At 41.2% G+C, this 14,544-nt stretch overlaps 2 protein-coding genes across 2 annotated transcripts in view; both read left to right on the top strand.

The window, feature by feature from the left end:
* The window catches only part of LOC141047478 (uromodulin-like), a 73,530-nt gene that overhangs the window by 49,723 nt on the left and 9,263 nt on the right, over positions 1–14,544 (top strand). Inside the window, exons 6-8 of the mRNA XM_073542588.1 lie at positions 6,059–6,289; positions 10,267–10,420; positions 13,458–13,518. Of these exons, the coding sequence (XP_073398689.1) occupies positions 6,059–6,289; positions 10,267–10,420; positions 13,458–13,518 (446 nt within the window). The remainder of the gene's footprint in view (positions 1–6,058; positions 6,290–10,266; positions 10,421–13,457; positions 13,519–14,544) is intronic.
* The window catches only part of LOC141047477 (uncharacterized), a 236,674-nt gene continuing 235,601 nt past the window's right edge, over positions 13,472–14,544 (top strand). Inside the window, exon 1 of the mRNA XM_073542586.1 lies at positions 13,472–13,518. The gene's annotated coding sequence lies outside the window, so the exon portion shown is untranslated. The remainder of the gene's footprint in view (positions 13,519–14,544) is intronic.

The following is a 14,544-nucleotide window of genomic DNA, read 5'->3' as shown; positions in this document are numbered from 1 at the left end:
CCTTCACAGCTTTTATGTGTCATATCAAACACGATAATATTTGACAGCAGAGAGAGTGAGGGGAACATCAAACAAGCAGACTGTCAGACATGATGATTTGTTAGGAGGCAAGATGCATAAGGAGCAAGAATCAAGCAATGCCCCTGATCTAAAGCGCAATATCAGAGCTGTGACGGGAGATCACAATGAGTAATAGTAAAATCACACAAAGTGGCATACAGTGGTGTAACATTCAGCTCATGGACCCCAGTGCAGAGGATTTTTAATTTTTTTTTACCGAATGCTCATGAATATTTCAGGATATTTGACGCATTAACTTTATTCTGCAGGTCTATACATTTATATAAAATCTTGTTTAAAAAAAATTGCAGGGGTCATTGTATTTTTAAACCCATAAAATTTTATTCTTCCATATAGTACCTTGAGAACTTGTTTTTTACAGGACAAGCTGTAGTTTTCACTGCTGCCAATTTTGTAGGCATACTGTATGCTATAGTTGTTTTAGAATGCACAATATGATGACACTGATACCTAATTATATAGTTTTATTACTACTATTCCACAAGGAAACCACTTTTTTAAACAACTTATTGAGTCATCACATTCCAAGAACCATAACTTTACATTTTACAGAGCTCTGTGGGTGCTCATTTTTTTTCAAAATAGCGCTACATTCTGAAATCTAAAATACCTCCTGAAATGAATGTGTTAAGAGGTGAAATCGGCAGGCCTGACACTAGGACAGCATGACGTAGGCGACAGATAGGCTTTAAAAGCTTCTTTATGTAACATGCGTCTAACTTTGTTTTTAACAGCACGACCACAGCTACTCTTACTACTACTGCTACAACAGATCAGTTCTGTTAAGTTTTCCTATACATGTATGGTAATTAAGGGCATTTCTGATTCATCATGACCAATTTTACCGATATGTAATATGATGCTCCAAAATAGTTTGAGAGTGGCTTGGCATTTGGGAAAAATAAAAAAATATATATAAAAAAAATGTTTTTTTCACAAGCAAGTCACATTAACCTATGCAAATACAGCATATATGCTGCGTTTCATAATTACCTATTGAATTTCAGCTAGGAAAAAAAGATCACAAAAAAAGACGTACTGAAAAAACACCAGAAAAAAAATACTGTTTTTTTTCTAAAAACGCATCCTCATGGTATATACCCATGGGACATTTTCATTGTGAACCTCCTAATGCAGATATCATTGTGGAAATGCAATATGGTGACTGCACATTCCATCCTTTGCACTGCATGTCATGCTGTGTATTTCCAATCTGCACAGCTGGTCAAGTTAAGCCGTGGATTTTTGTGATTCAGATTTTCAATACTTTATTGTGAAAAGCAACTCACACAAGTTAACAGCAAAATATAACCTTAGTGAGAAACATACCCTGAATCACTGAATCATTTTAAACACTGGTGGAAACACCCCGCAATCACGTAGTAAAGGAGACTACTAAGGCCATGTGCATATTGGCATATTGCATTTTACCTCATGTCCATGGCTCCGAAAAGCCCTGGAATATTCCAGTTCAAAAAAGGACATGTGAGCAATGCATATCAATTGAAATATTGTATCCGTGTGAATAAGCCCATTTACAACTATACGGGTGGCACCATGTGTAGGTCTCCATTATTCACTGCATTGGTGAGCGACCGACACCTCTCCAAGAACCAAGGCCTTCTGGCTGTCAATGCTATTTTTGATCTTGGTCAGGATTACTTTTATGATTTGACTAACCTTCTATGAACAACCCATTATCATTCTAAAAAAAATGTAGACCTCATGCTTTTAAATATAAAACAATTAGTAGCACTTTTAAAAGACCATAATAATTTGTGACATTGTTTTAGGAAGTTAAAGTTACTACTACACATCTCAGTTGCTTTATTATTACTATTAATAATGTATTCTCGTCAACATTGAAATTGTAACACCATGAAGGATAAGTCATGGAATAATGGAAATGATGGGATCGAGAGATATGTTAGTGATATGCAAATGATGAAAACACGGAAGCAAAATTTTCAATCATCTCAATTTTTTTCTGCATCGAGTATGAATGCCACACTCAGAAATGCATAGCCATACACATCTTGGCATGCTATCAATGAAGTTACTAATGTTTGTCTGAGGAATAGTATGCCATGCTGAATTCACTTGGTCATGCAAATCATCAAGATCCACTGCCGGCAGCTTCCTTTGCAATTGCCAATCTATGGCATTTTAGATGTGCTCGATGGAAGGCAAGACTGTAGACGCTGCAGGTCATGGTAGTGCATTTAGGCCAAGCAGGCTGCTCACAGTAGCACAAGCAACATGCAGTCTGCTGTTATTCTGTTCAAAAACAGTTCGTGGGACACTTTAGAGCAATGGCCATACCACTGGATGCAATGATAGCAGGAGATTGGCCTAGGAGACGACGTGTTCAACTCCATGATGAGGCCTTCATGAGGGAAATATCACACTGGTATGACTTCCAGAATTATGATGTGGAGTTACAATCATGGCCAAAAGTATTGACACCCCTGCAATTCTGTCAGATAATACTCAGTTTCTTCCTGAAAATGATTGCAAACACAAATTCTTTGGTATTATTATCTTCATTTAATTTGTCTTAAATGAAAAAACACAAAAAGAATTGTCCTAAAGCCAAATTGGATATAATTCCACACCAAACATAAAAAAGAGGGTGGACAAAAGTATTGGCACTGTTCGAAAAATCATGTGATGCTTCTCTAATTTGTGTAAATAACAGCACCTATAACTTACCTGTGGCACCTAACAGGTGTTGGCAATAACTAAATCACACTTGCAGCCAGTTGACATGGATTAAAGTTGACTCAACCTCTGTCCTGTGTCCTTGTGTGTGTCACATTGAGCACGGAGAAAAGAAAGAAGTCCAAAGAACTGTCTGAGGACTTGAGAAACCAAATTGTGAGGAAGCATGAGCAATCTCAAGGCTACAAGTCCATCTCCAAAGATCTGAATGTTCCTGTGTCTACCGTGCGCAGTGTCATCAAGAAGTTTAAAGCCCATGGCACTGTGGCTAACCTCCCTAGATGTGGCCGGAAAAGAAAAATTGACAAGAGATTTCAACGCTAGATTGTGCGGATGTTGGATAAAGAATCTCCACTAACATCCAAACAAGTTCAAGCTGCCCTGCAGTCCGAGGGTACAACGGTGTCAATCCATACTATCCGTCGGCATCTGAATGAAAAGGGACTATATGGTAGGAGACCCAGGAAGACTCCACTTCTTACCCCGAGACATAATAAAGCCAGGCTGGAGTTTGCCAAAACTTACCTGAAAAAGCCTAAAACATTTTGGAAGACTGTTCTCTGGTCAGATGAGACAAAAGTAGAGCTTTTAGGGCAAAAGCATCAACATAGAGTTTACAGGAGAAAAAAGAGGCATTCAAAGAAAAGTACACGGTCCCTACAGTCAAACATGGTGGAGGTTCCCTGATGTTTTGGGGTTGCTTTGCTGCCTCTGGCACTGGACTGCTTGACAGTGTGCATGGCATTATGAAGTCAGAAGACTACCAACAAATTTTGCAGAATAATTTAGGGCCCAGTGTGAGAAAGCTGGGTCTACCTCAGAGGTCATGGGTCTTCCAGCAGGACAATAACCCAAAACACACTTCAAAAAGCACTAGAAAATGGTTTGAGAGAAAGCACTGGAGACTTCTTAGGTGGCCAGCAATGAGTCCAGACCTGAATCCCATAGAATACCTGTGGAGAGATCTAAAAATGGCAGTTTGGAGAAGGCACCCTTCAAATATCAGGGACCTGGAGTAGTTTGCCAAAGAAGAATGGTCTAAAATTCCAGCAGAGCATTGTAAGAAACTCATTGATGGTTACCGGAAGCGGTTGGTCGCAGTTATTTTGGCTAAAGGTTGTGCAACCAAGTATTAGGCTGAGGGTGCCAATACTTTTGTCCGGCCCATTTTTGGAGTTTTGTGTGAAATGATCAATGTTTTGCTTTTTGCTTCATTCTCTTTTGTGTTTTTCATTTAAGACAAATTAAATGAAGATAATAATACCAAAGAATTTGTGTTTGCAATCATTTTCAGGAAGAAACTGAATATTATCTGACAGAATTGCAGGGGTGTCAATACTTTTGGCCATGACTGTACATAAAGTTCAATAGCCGTACCCCTCTAGTCTTCTTTCCAGCTACACTAACAGCTTGGTTTTCATTGATTTGGACATGGAACAAATAGTAAGGACATTTCTCCAAAGTGTCTCAGGAGCCATTTTTCATCTCAATAACAACAGGCTGTATGTTCCTCATGCTACATATTACTATTGCTTGAAGTGTTTCTGTAATTGCCTTCATTCTAGCTCATGTGTATTTGTGGCGCCCCTGAGGCTTAGTCGCCACAGAGGTACTGCACCTTCTCCTAAGGTGTAGTGCCCCACCATCCTGGTAAGTTGGGAACTCCTTTCCACACTCCAACACCTGCACCCGCACACAGGATAGTTCAGCAAGGGACCAGATTGCAACTCCATGCTTAGAGGGTAGCAGAGCCCCTTTTGTGGGTCCTTGCTTCGTAACACGAGATATGCTGGGAGGTGGGTGGAGTTTAGATCCATATAAAAGGTTGGGAAGGTTTAGAATTACAGGTCAGTCTCGGAGCAGTCTGAGAGGCGTGAGATGGACAGTCAGTCAGGAGAGTCTGAGGACAGGTCCGAGGAGAAGGAGAGAGACGTAGAACTGTAACCTAAGCATCCATCAGAAGGAGAGACAAGTACGAACAAAGGAGTAAAGAGAACAGAGAGGAGGAGTGGGTTGGATAGGAACCCTGCCTATAGGTTCTCAGCGCAAGGCCGGGGCCCAGTCCCCGAGGTTGTATGGACACTTATGGTTCTGCAGCAGACACCGGTGGAGTAGTTGGCTATAAATGCACTACTCCCATCCAAGACTTGGGACACAACAGCAACACGGATAGAGAGCTGGGATCCAGGAGCATCCCCGAGCAGGCTACAGCTGTCTGTCATACAAGTAGAGTTCTAGGAACATCTAGACAGGAGGTATTTCAGGGTAACTAAGTACTGGAGTGCTTCACACCACAAGGCACATTGGCGGAGTCGTTCAGGAAGGTACATGTTGGCGGAGTGTTGGAGAGGAGAGCCCTGATTTGCCCGGGAGGTTGATTGAGTCTCTGCCCCGGAGGACACGGCACGGAGGCAGGCACCAGTGGGTACCACGAGCTGTGAGTAAAGCTTTGAAACTGCAAGCCCTGGTGTCTTCCATTCATTCGTCGCTAACACCTTCAGCACTGCTACATCTGGGTATCAGCATCCACACCATCCTGTACCTCTCCTCATCCATAGCGCCTACACTGCCCTGAGACTACAGCTCCACCTGTGGGGAGCTACACCATCTTTGCTGCATCACACCATCAGTCCCAGCGGATCTGCAAGCAGCATTGGCTTAACATCTTAATTGCCAAACACCACAGGTGGCGTCACGAACTATTCCATTAACCACAAAAACCATCACATTGATATTGGGCGCCCAGGGCCATGAACCGGGTTACCGCCACCGCTGTGACACATCCCCCCTGACACCGGCCTGGTACCGAGTACCCCACAGCCCTGGGAGGGCGACCCATGTTCATCTTGGCAGAACGTTCCTCAGGCAAGCATTAATAACCTCACTGACATAATACCAAGACGCGTAAGTGCAGGTATTTATGCATGTGGCGTTCATACTTAGTACATACTAAATAAATGCATTCTAAACAAATCAAGATGTTTCGAAAATTTTGTTTCCATTTGTTTATCATCTGCATATCATTAACATATTTATTGACCCTATGTATTCCGTAATCCCTCGACTTTTCCACCTTGGCATTGCAGTTTTTATGTTGAGAAGTGTATAATATAATTATTATTACTAAAAAAGTATTAGTAACATTTTAAAAATCACTGAATCATATCTAGGAGCATTATTGCATTTCTCATGCAAAATTTATTTTTTTTGTAAAGAAGTACTTGCACATTTATACCTTACTTTTTCTTTTGTACAGCAAAAACAATGTAACAGGTTCTCTAGATGTTATCATGATGGCATTCACGGATGCGTCATTTGGAATGCCTATAACAACGGATAGTACTTTATATGTGGGAACAGACATTTATCTACAAACCGTTGCCCCATATGTAGAAGCAGGTGTATTTTCATTAAAGGTACTACGGTGTTTTGCCGCTCCTACCAATAGTCGCAGTGACTCCAAGAGCATAGAGTTTGTGACAAATGGGTAAGATTTTATCTATTTTTTTCAAACATGTTTTTAAGGGTATGTGCACACGTTGCGGATTTTTTGCGGATCCGCAATGGATTTTCCAAGCGGATTTGCTGCAGATCCGCAAGTGTGTGACAAACTAATGTAATTCAATAGGAAAAAAAAAGCTGTGCACATGCTGTGGAAAATTCCGCACGGAATCCGCAGCGGTTTATTTTCCGCAGCATGTCAATTATTTTTGTGGATCCACATGCGTTCTTACACCCATTCCATTAATGAAATCCGCAGGGCTAAAAACGCATGCCAATGCGCAAAGAATCCACACAAAATCCGAACAAAAAAGCGCCTAAAATCTGCAAAAAAAGCGCAGATTTTTACCTGCGTTTTCTGCCAAGAAATCTGCAACGTGTGCACATACCCTAAGGCTGTTTGCAGATGCATCATCCTTTTTACATACGGAAAAAAATTACAATGTTTCAACTGTACTGTGTTACGTATGCCATCAGAGTGTTCATTTTTACGTCTATAAGTCCAATTTGTACATTCATATGGCATCCTTTATTTTACACTGCCAATTTAATAAATAATAAAGGTGAAAAACCTTTTTTATCTTAAGAATTTTAAAGTATCTGTTAAAATCTATGGCATACATTTGGTAACCTGCATGTGATCCATTTTTTACGCCCCCATTGACTTATAATGGGCAAGTCTGATCTGGAATATGGATCAAAATAGTGCATGCTGTGACTTTTTAAACACAGACCATCTGTGTGAAAACATTAATGTGACTACCATATTGACTTGCATTGGTTAGTGTGCTGTATGTATGCTCTCAGTACTGCATACAGAAAGCACATGGGCTTTTAAGCTTTTAGTCATACTTGCCAACTTTAGGGACATCAAGGTGATTTTCAAAGGAAAAGGTTTGGTTTTCTTTTCGTCCTTATGACTTGCCCTTTCACATAGAGCAATCCTTGAATCTACAGCATCTGAATCAGAAAGAGTTCATATGATTCATCTCTCTCCTCTACTCCCTTCCTTTCCCCCTTTGCAAATCCCTTCACTGGCTCCCAATTCTCCAGCATATCCAGTTCAAACTACTAACACTGACTTACAAAACCTTTCTCCTCCACATATCTCCAAACTAATCTCCCTAAATCTTGCCTCACGTAATCTCTGGTCCTTCCAAGACCTCCTTCTCTCCTCTACACGTATTCATTCATCACCCAATCAACTCCAAGACTTCTCCCTAATATCCCCCATCCTCAGAAATTCTGTGTTCCAACACGTCCGATTATCCACCACAATTAGATCCTTCAGACGGGACCTGAAAACCCATCGATTCAAGAAAGCTTACAACCTGCCAAGACCATGCTGCCATACTATCAAGCTGGTTTTTCACACTAGTTAGACCTAAAGCTTTCATGGAATATTCCCACTCTTGCTGAGAAATTACGGACAAAAAGTAAATCCTCTAAATATCTTGTGGACATGTCCTAAAATTATAACAATAGGGAAATAAATCTTTAAATTACTAAAGAATGGCAATAACTCTATGGTAAAAATCCCTCCTTAACTATTTTTTATTTCTCTCAATTCAAACTTGCTCCCTCAGAAGATAAAAATATATTTCAAGTCATGTACGTGCTATAACAAAACTACTTATTTCATCTAAATAGAAGTTTCTTGACGCTCTTACTAGTTCAGACATTATAGAAAAAAGTCCACTCATAATTCCCTGAATAGTCTTTTGTTTTAAGAAATAACTCTCTTAAAAATATTATTCTAGATGGTTTTCCTAGAATAAACACTTCTTGCTAAGCAAGAATAACCTCTCTAAATAAATGTTATTACTTTTAGCCAGAAAATATATAGATTGAAAACCTATGAAGTTATAATTCTGATTATAATATGGATGATCTCTTTTTTATTTCCCTTTATCCTTCTTTCCCTATTAACCATTCCCTGGACCCCTTTTTGTCCACCTTTTCCTTTCCCCTTTTCCTTTCCTCCGAATCTCTTTCCTTGTTCTCTTCGTTGTTTCTTCTTATTTGCAAGTTTTTTTTTCTTGAGGTTGATGTCACAGTATATTTAATTTAATTTTCTCTTTCCCTATATTTTAAAAATCCCCAAATAATAAAACATAATATTTCAAAATGGTTTCAGTAGCTTGGAGCCAAATGCCTTCTCCAATCTAGTACCCTCAAAATGACGATGGCCAAGAATGTTCTTGAGTTTTGAGCTCCTTCTGTAAGTACTTTAAAATAGAGCACTACTTTTGGAGAGTGATGTTCAGGTCACGCCATTCTGCATTTAACTGTACAGATAAGTTTCACCTGGTGGTTTCCTTCTTCCAAGACTTCAACAGGTCATGCATTTTAGATTTCAATGATATGTTCCATCCTCTCTTAAGGAGGTTGTCTGTTTTATTTTTTTACTGTGGGCCTAAGAACTAACAGTGTTGTTAACTACCTGCCTGATCTTCCTGGCACAGATCTCTGCTGATACAGAGCATTAATAGGCCGCTCTGCTCTGTTGATTGACAGTTGGTGCCTTGCTGTCTTTACTTTGGGGAGCAAAAACTCATGCACTACCAGGATGCAGAAGTCCCCCCAAAAAAAGGCGGATGCACTACAGGTGCAAAATACTGATGAAACAACCACTCACAACCTACCAATTCATGGAGGGGGTGGTTACCTAATTTTGAAATTGCACATGGATAAAGTTTGTATAGGGCCCTAGTCAAGCAGTTGTAATGCACAATATTTGGCTCCCATACAATTAAATCAATCAGACTACCCAACACTACAGTGTATAAGTGCACTCCAGAGGGCCAGGTACCCCAGTTTACATAGTCACCATTATTGTGTCTGGCGGCATCCTGTAAAAAAAATATGAATGTGCAGAAAAATATAATATAAATGACGTATTGGTCAATATTTTGGCCAAAATATGCAAGCTCACAACCCATGTCAAGGGTCCTCATTGTCTTGCAAGTCCCTACACTGCAGTAAAATCAAAATCACCGCTAAAGAAAAAGAAGGAAGCAAAAAAATTCCCCAAAATTAACAAAGTGGAATTTTCTTAGAAGTTTTTAAGTTCCTTTTTTTTTTTTCTTTGGCTGTGCTCTTGATCTAAATGTAGGGAGCCGGCTATCAATTAGCATGATGTTGGCAGTCATGCACCATCAACAGAGCAGCCTGGAAGTTGGAAAGCTGCTCTGTTGATGTGAGCAGCAGACTCGCTTGCAGAAATGGTCCTTGACCGCTCTGAGCGTGTGCCTTTTATAACAGGTAGGTAGTTAGAAATGGGCCTGTTAGTTCTTAGACCCATAGTAAAAAAATAAAATAGATCCAGACAACCCCTTTAAAGGAAGTCCACCACCCAAAAATGCTTGTTACATGGGGTGACCGACTGGTACTGTTACTGGTACAGTGCCTAAGAAGATAACTTTTAATTCATATGCAAATGAAGAGGCTTTGTTTGTAACATTGGCGTGGCAAGGAGTATGTTGCATCATTAAGCCTCCTCATTTGCATCTTGGAGCCTTTCCCCAATTCTGATTGTAGTCCTCACTTTCCTGAGTGAGCACTGTCCGAATGATGCCAGCTTGTACGCATCTGCATGCATTCGTCTCCCTGTCTCCTGTCTTCTGACACTGCTGGCTGCACTTCTGGGTGTACAATATTTTGACACCTCCAACTCCAATGCTTGTCTGGAGTAAAATTTATAGCAGATATTCCTTTTGTTGCAGCTGAAGACTAATCTGTGACATTTTGAAAAATTTTGCATTAAAAGCATCAATGAATTCTACCAGATTAAAAAGAAAGGCAAAACCAGTAAATGATGAATCAGGTCCATTGTCTAGTTTGTTCTTCATTCTGTTTTCGAAATCTGAGCATCTTTTATGCTGAACAATCTGCATATATCTGAATGTAAGGTTCTTGTGAATGCTCCTAACTTCAGCATATGCTTCTGTCTTTATTATACAGCTGTCCAACAAGCAATGATAAGATTTTGACAAATATTATATCAAATGGAAACTCTTCAGACGCACGAATCAAATTTCGCTTATTTCAGTTTCAAGGATATGATGATTTGTTCATTTTCTGTGATGTAACCGTTTGTACAGGAAATTGCAGCGTGGTAAGAAAAGATAAATGGAAAAGTTACATTAAACATTTTATGATTTAAAAATGCTTGTGAAAAACTGAACTTCTTTTCAATAGAGAATAAAAGGTTGAGTGGAACATCATATTTTTATTTTAGAGTTGAACAAAAAGTTTTGTAGGACCCTAGTCCAGCAGTCATGTCAGTAGTTCATGGTATGGTGGATCAGAGCGGCTCCTAATTTTCGACATCCTTGGTGCCCTTCTGATCAATAGGCCCAGTATAACATCTTCATTGTGCAAAGATGCAGGCATGACATCATGCTGAGCCTACTAATCAGAAAAAGCACCTTGGATGCCGGCAGATAGGAGACGTTTCATAGTGCTGTATTTCAGCTGCCACAGATTACCAACATGGTTCCTGAACCCTGCATTATTATTTAAATTTGTACCTATTAATTTAAGTCTATTTTATATCTATGCTTGTTTTGGGTTTTTTTAATGTTCTTCATTGTGGACTGATTTAGGGTTTTCAAATATTTTCTTTTGATTTATCAATGGTGACTTTTTTAAAAAGTTTCACAATTTTTCAGCAATAATACTCCAATCCCCCTGAAGCTTTTTTTTAATTTACATCTGTAATTTTTGCAGAAATTTTTCATAATTTTAGCAAAAAATTCCTCTAAGTTTCAAAAAAAGTTAAGTGCATTTTGCACAAACTTCTTGAACCACCTGCAAAAATGGATACAAGACAAAAAAGAAAAGTGACTTAAAAAAAGCCAAATAACAAATTATGCCCTTAGTGCTTAATTACTGTGAGCTGCACACACTATCATCCAGTATTTCTGTTGCAGCCTAGAGTTACTAGTATAATCATATTGAGCACTTGGTCATGTTAGCTGCTGCCTATGCAGAGTGCCGCTGCCAATTATAGTCACCTGTACTGTTGCGTTCTGCATATGTATTGCAGTGGGCAACGAGCGGGCAACTTTATTCTGAACTAGCTGAAGAGCCCGGTGCTGACCGGGTATAGTAACTAACTACGGATAGTTATAACAAATTATGATGATTATATCTATGTATATAAAGCTGAGTGTAGAGCCCGCCCACCCCGCATAGCCACATTAATTATAATATCACACATCATCCTGTCAGCCAGAGCTACCGGACTACTACTCCTAATATCCCACATCATCCCGTCAGCCAGAGCCACCGGAATACTACCCCTAATATCCCACATCATCCCGTCAGCCAGAGCTACCGGACTTCTACCCCTAATATCCCACACCGTCCCATCAGCCAGAGCCACCGGACTACTACACCTAATGTCCCACATCATCCCGTCAGCCAGAGCCACTGGACTACTACCACTAATATCCCACATCATCCCGTCACAGCCGCCGGACTACTACCACTAATATCCAACATCATCCTGTCAGCCAGAGCAACTGGCTACTACCCCTAATATTCCACATCTTTCCGTCAGCCTTGGGTGAGAACCAGAGCGCTGAGTGGAACGGTCCTAACTTCCATACCGGGGATCCCTTTAAGAGAGGCCTGGGGTCAGTACCAAAGTGCAGAGTGGATTTGTCCTCACTTCTGTACCGGGGATCCCTTTAAGAGAGGCCTGGGGTCAAAACCAAAGCGCTGGATGGATTTGCCCTGACTTCAATACCAATAATCCCTTTAATAGAGGCCTGGGATCAGTATCAGAGCATTTGAAAGCAATTGCCCTGACTTCCATATCGGGGATCCCTTTAAGAGAGCCTGGGGTCAGAATCAGAGCGCAGAGTGGATTTTCCCTCATTTCCATACCGGGATCCCTTTAAGAGGGGCCTGGGGTCAGAACCAGAGTGCTGAGTGGAATTGCCCAAACTTCCATACCAGGGATCCCTTTAAGAGAGAACCAGAGCACTGAGTGGATTTGCCCTTACTTGCATACCTATGATCCCTTTAATAGAATCCTGGGGTCAGAATCAGAGCACCGAGGGATTTGCCCTAACTTCCATACAAGAGATCCCTTTAAGAGAGCCCGGGGTCAGTACCAGAGCAATTGAAGGCAATTGCCCTGACTTCCATACCGGGGATCCCTTTAAGAGGGGCCTGGGGTCAGAACCAGAGCGCTGAGTGGAATTGCTCTAACTTCTATACCGGGGATCCCTTTAAGAGGGGCCTGGGGTCAGAACCAGAATGCTGAGTGGAATTGCTATAACTTCTATACTGGGGATCCCCTTAAGAGAGCCTGGGGTCAGTACCAGAGCAATTGAAGGCAATTGCCCTGACTTCCATACCAGGGATCCCTTTAAGAGGGGCCTGGGGTCAGGACCAGAATGCTGAGTGGAATTGCTCTAACTTCCATACCAATGATCGCTTTAAGACACCATGTGGGCAGAACCACAGCGCTGAGTGGAACGGTCCCAACTTCCATACCAATGATCCCTTTAAGAGGGAAGATGTGCCTATGAGATGGAAGATGTGTGATGGGTATATGGGCACGGGAGGGGGGTGATTAATTTCTGTCATGTGCTCTCTGCTCCTTTCTGGCGGGGCAGACAATGGCTGGAAGCCTATGTTCCAGGGGGTGCTAGATTTCTCCCACTCGGTCAGTGTCTGCTGAGGTGTTGTCGAGTGAGAAAACGGTGGCTCATAGCAACTAATCACAGCCCAGCTTCTTTTAAACAGCTCTGGTGAAATGAAAGATGCTTTGTGATTGGTTGGTGATACACACCTACATGCACACACATACATTCAATTTTATATATATAGATTAAGCTAGTGCTTGTTAGGTACTGGCACTCACTGCTCTTGCGCGCTTTATGTAGAAACGGTGCATGCGAGCCACTCAGTGAAGATTCCCGAAGAGCTAGTTCTGCCATCCTGAATCATACCAGCCACAAATTGCGCTCCTGCATAGAATTTGCCACTTGGAGAGACCAGCTCCACACACTCCCATTGTATGTCATATTTTTTAATAACTCCATACCCTGCACACATCTCAAATAAGTGAATCTGAAAAAGTAAATGGAACTACATATGGATGGTAAAATCTAACCATATCCCTCTTCTCATTTAAGCAATGTGCTGAAGAATTGTCCAGCACAAATATTGGAGCTGGCCTTTCGGATAGTCTTTCAGGTAAGTGGTGACACCAATAAAGCTACTTATTTATGCGTTCCAACATCAATGATCTGTGTAATGATCTGATTCTATGTGTCCGGTTATATAAAATCTTAAGGCTTATGGCTCAGTCATTCACACATTTTTACCTGAATTTAAAAAAAAAGATATAACAATTTCCAGAAATTATGCCAACAAACCTGTTACATGCAAATATATACTTGGGTTAAACAACTTTTGATAATAGGAATAACAGTGCAGAGTGTCAACATAAACCTTGGTAAGCCTGAAAGACCTTAACAATAGAAGTGTTATCGGAGCCTTACATATTCAAAAATAAGGCAGTATAAGGCTTCCTTCATGTAGTTTTTCTTTCTTTTGGGACCCAAAAACACACCAAATTAAAGTTAGCCACTGTTTTGTTTCCTAGTCCAATCGACTTTTATTTTGTCTTTTAATGAGTTTTTTTACACGCATTTGGTTCGCCCGCCAGGGCAGTGGGGAACACGATACCGGGCCGGTATCGGAGAGGGAAGTGTCACAGTAGCGGTGACCCGGTCCGTGGCCCTGGGCATCCATGTAAAAGGGGTAGTGTGATGGGGATAAAGTTGTTGAGATGATTCGTGACGCCACCTGTGGTTTCTGGTCAGTTTGACCAGCGCTGCAGGGTTGCTTCTCTGGGACAGATGGTGTGGTGCAGCAATGATGTTGTAGCCCTCCACAGGTAGGGCTGTAGTCCCAGGGCAGAGTAGATGAGGTTGGCAAATGAGGAGATAGTGAAGAGAAGCAGATGGTGCAGTGTTAGGCACAGAGATGTAGCAGTGCTGAGTGGGTTGGCGCAGGAAAAGGCAATGAGACAGCTGAGTGCAGTTCCAGTTCTTTTACTCACGTTCTTGGCACAGACAGGTGCCCGCTGCAATGCTGCGGTCTCCAGATCAGGGGCTCAGCCAACTCCCAGGCAGAGGAAATTAACCTTTCCAGCTCTCCCTTTCGTGTGCCTGTTCTGAACGTCTCCACACTAGCGCTTGTACTGAAGTACTTGTA

Source organism: Dendrobates tinctorius, unplaced genomic scaffold (genome assembly GCF_039654945.1).
Source record: "Dendrobates tinctorius isolate UK_male_01 unplaced genomic scaffold, ASM3965494v1 ptg000127l, whole genome shotgun sequence".
In the NCBI taxonomy this organism is placed as follows: domain Eukaryota; kingdom Metazoa; phylum Chordata; class Amphibia; order Anura; family Dendrobatidae; genus Dendrobates; species Dendrobates tinctorius.
This window is presented reverse-complemented; position numbering and strand designations above follow the sequence as displayed.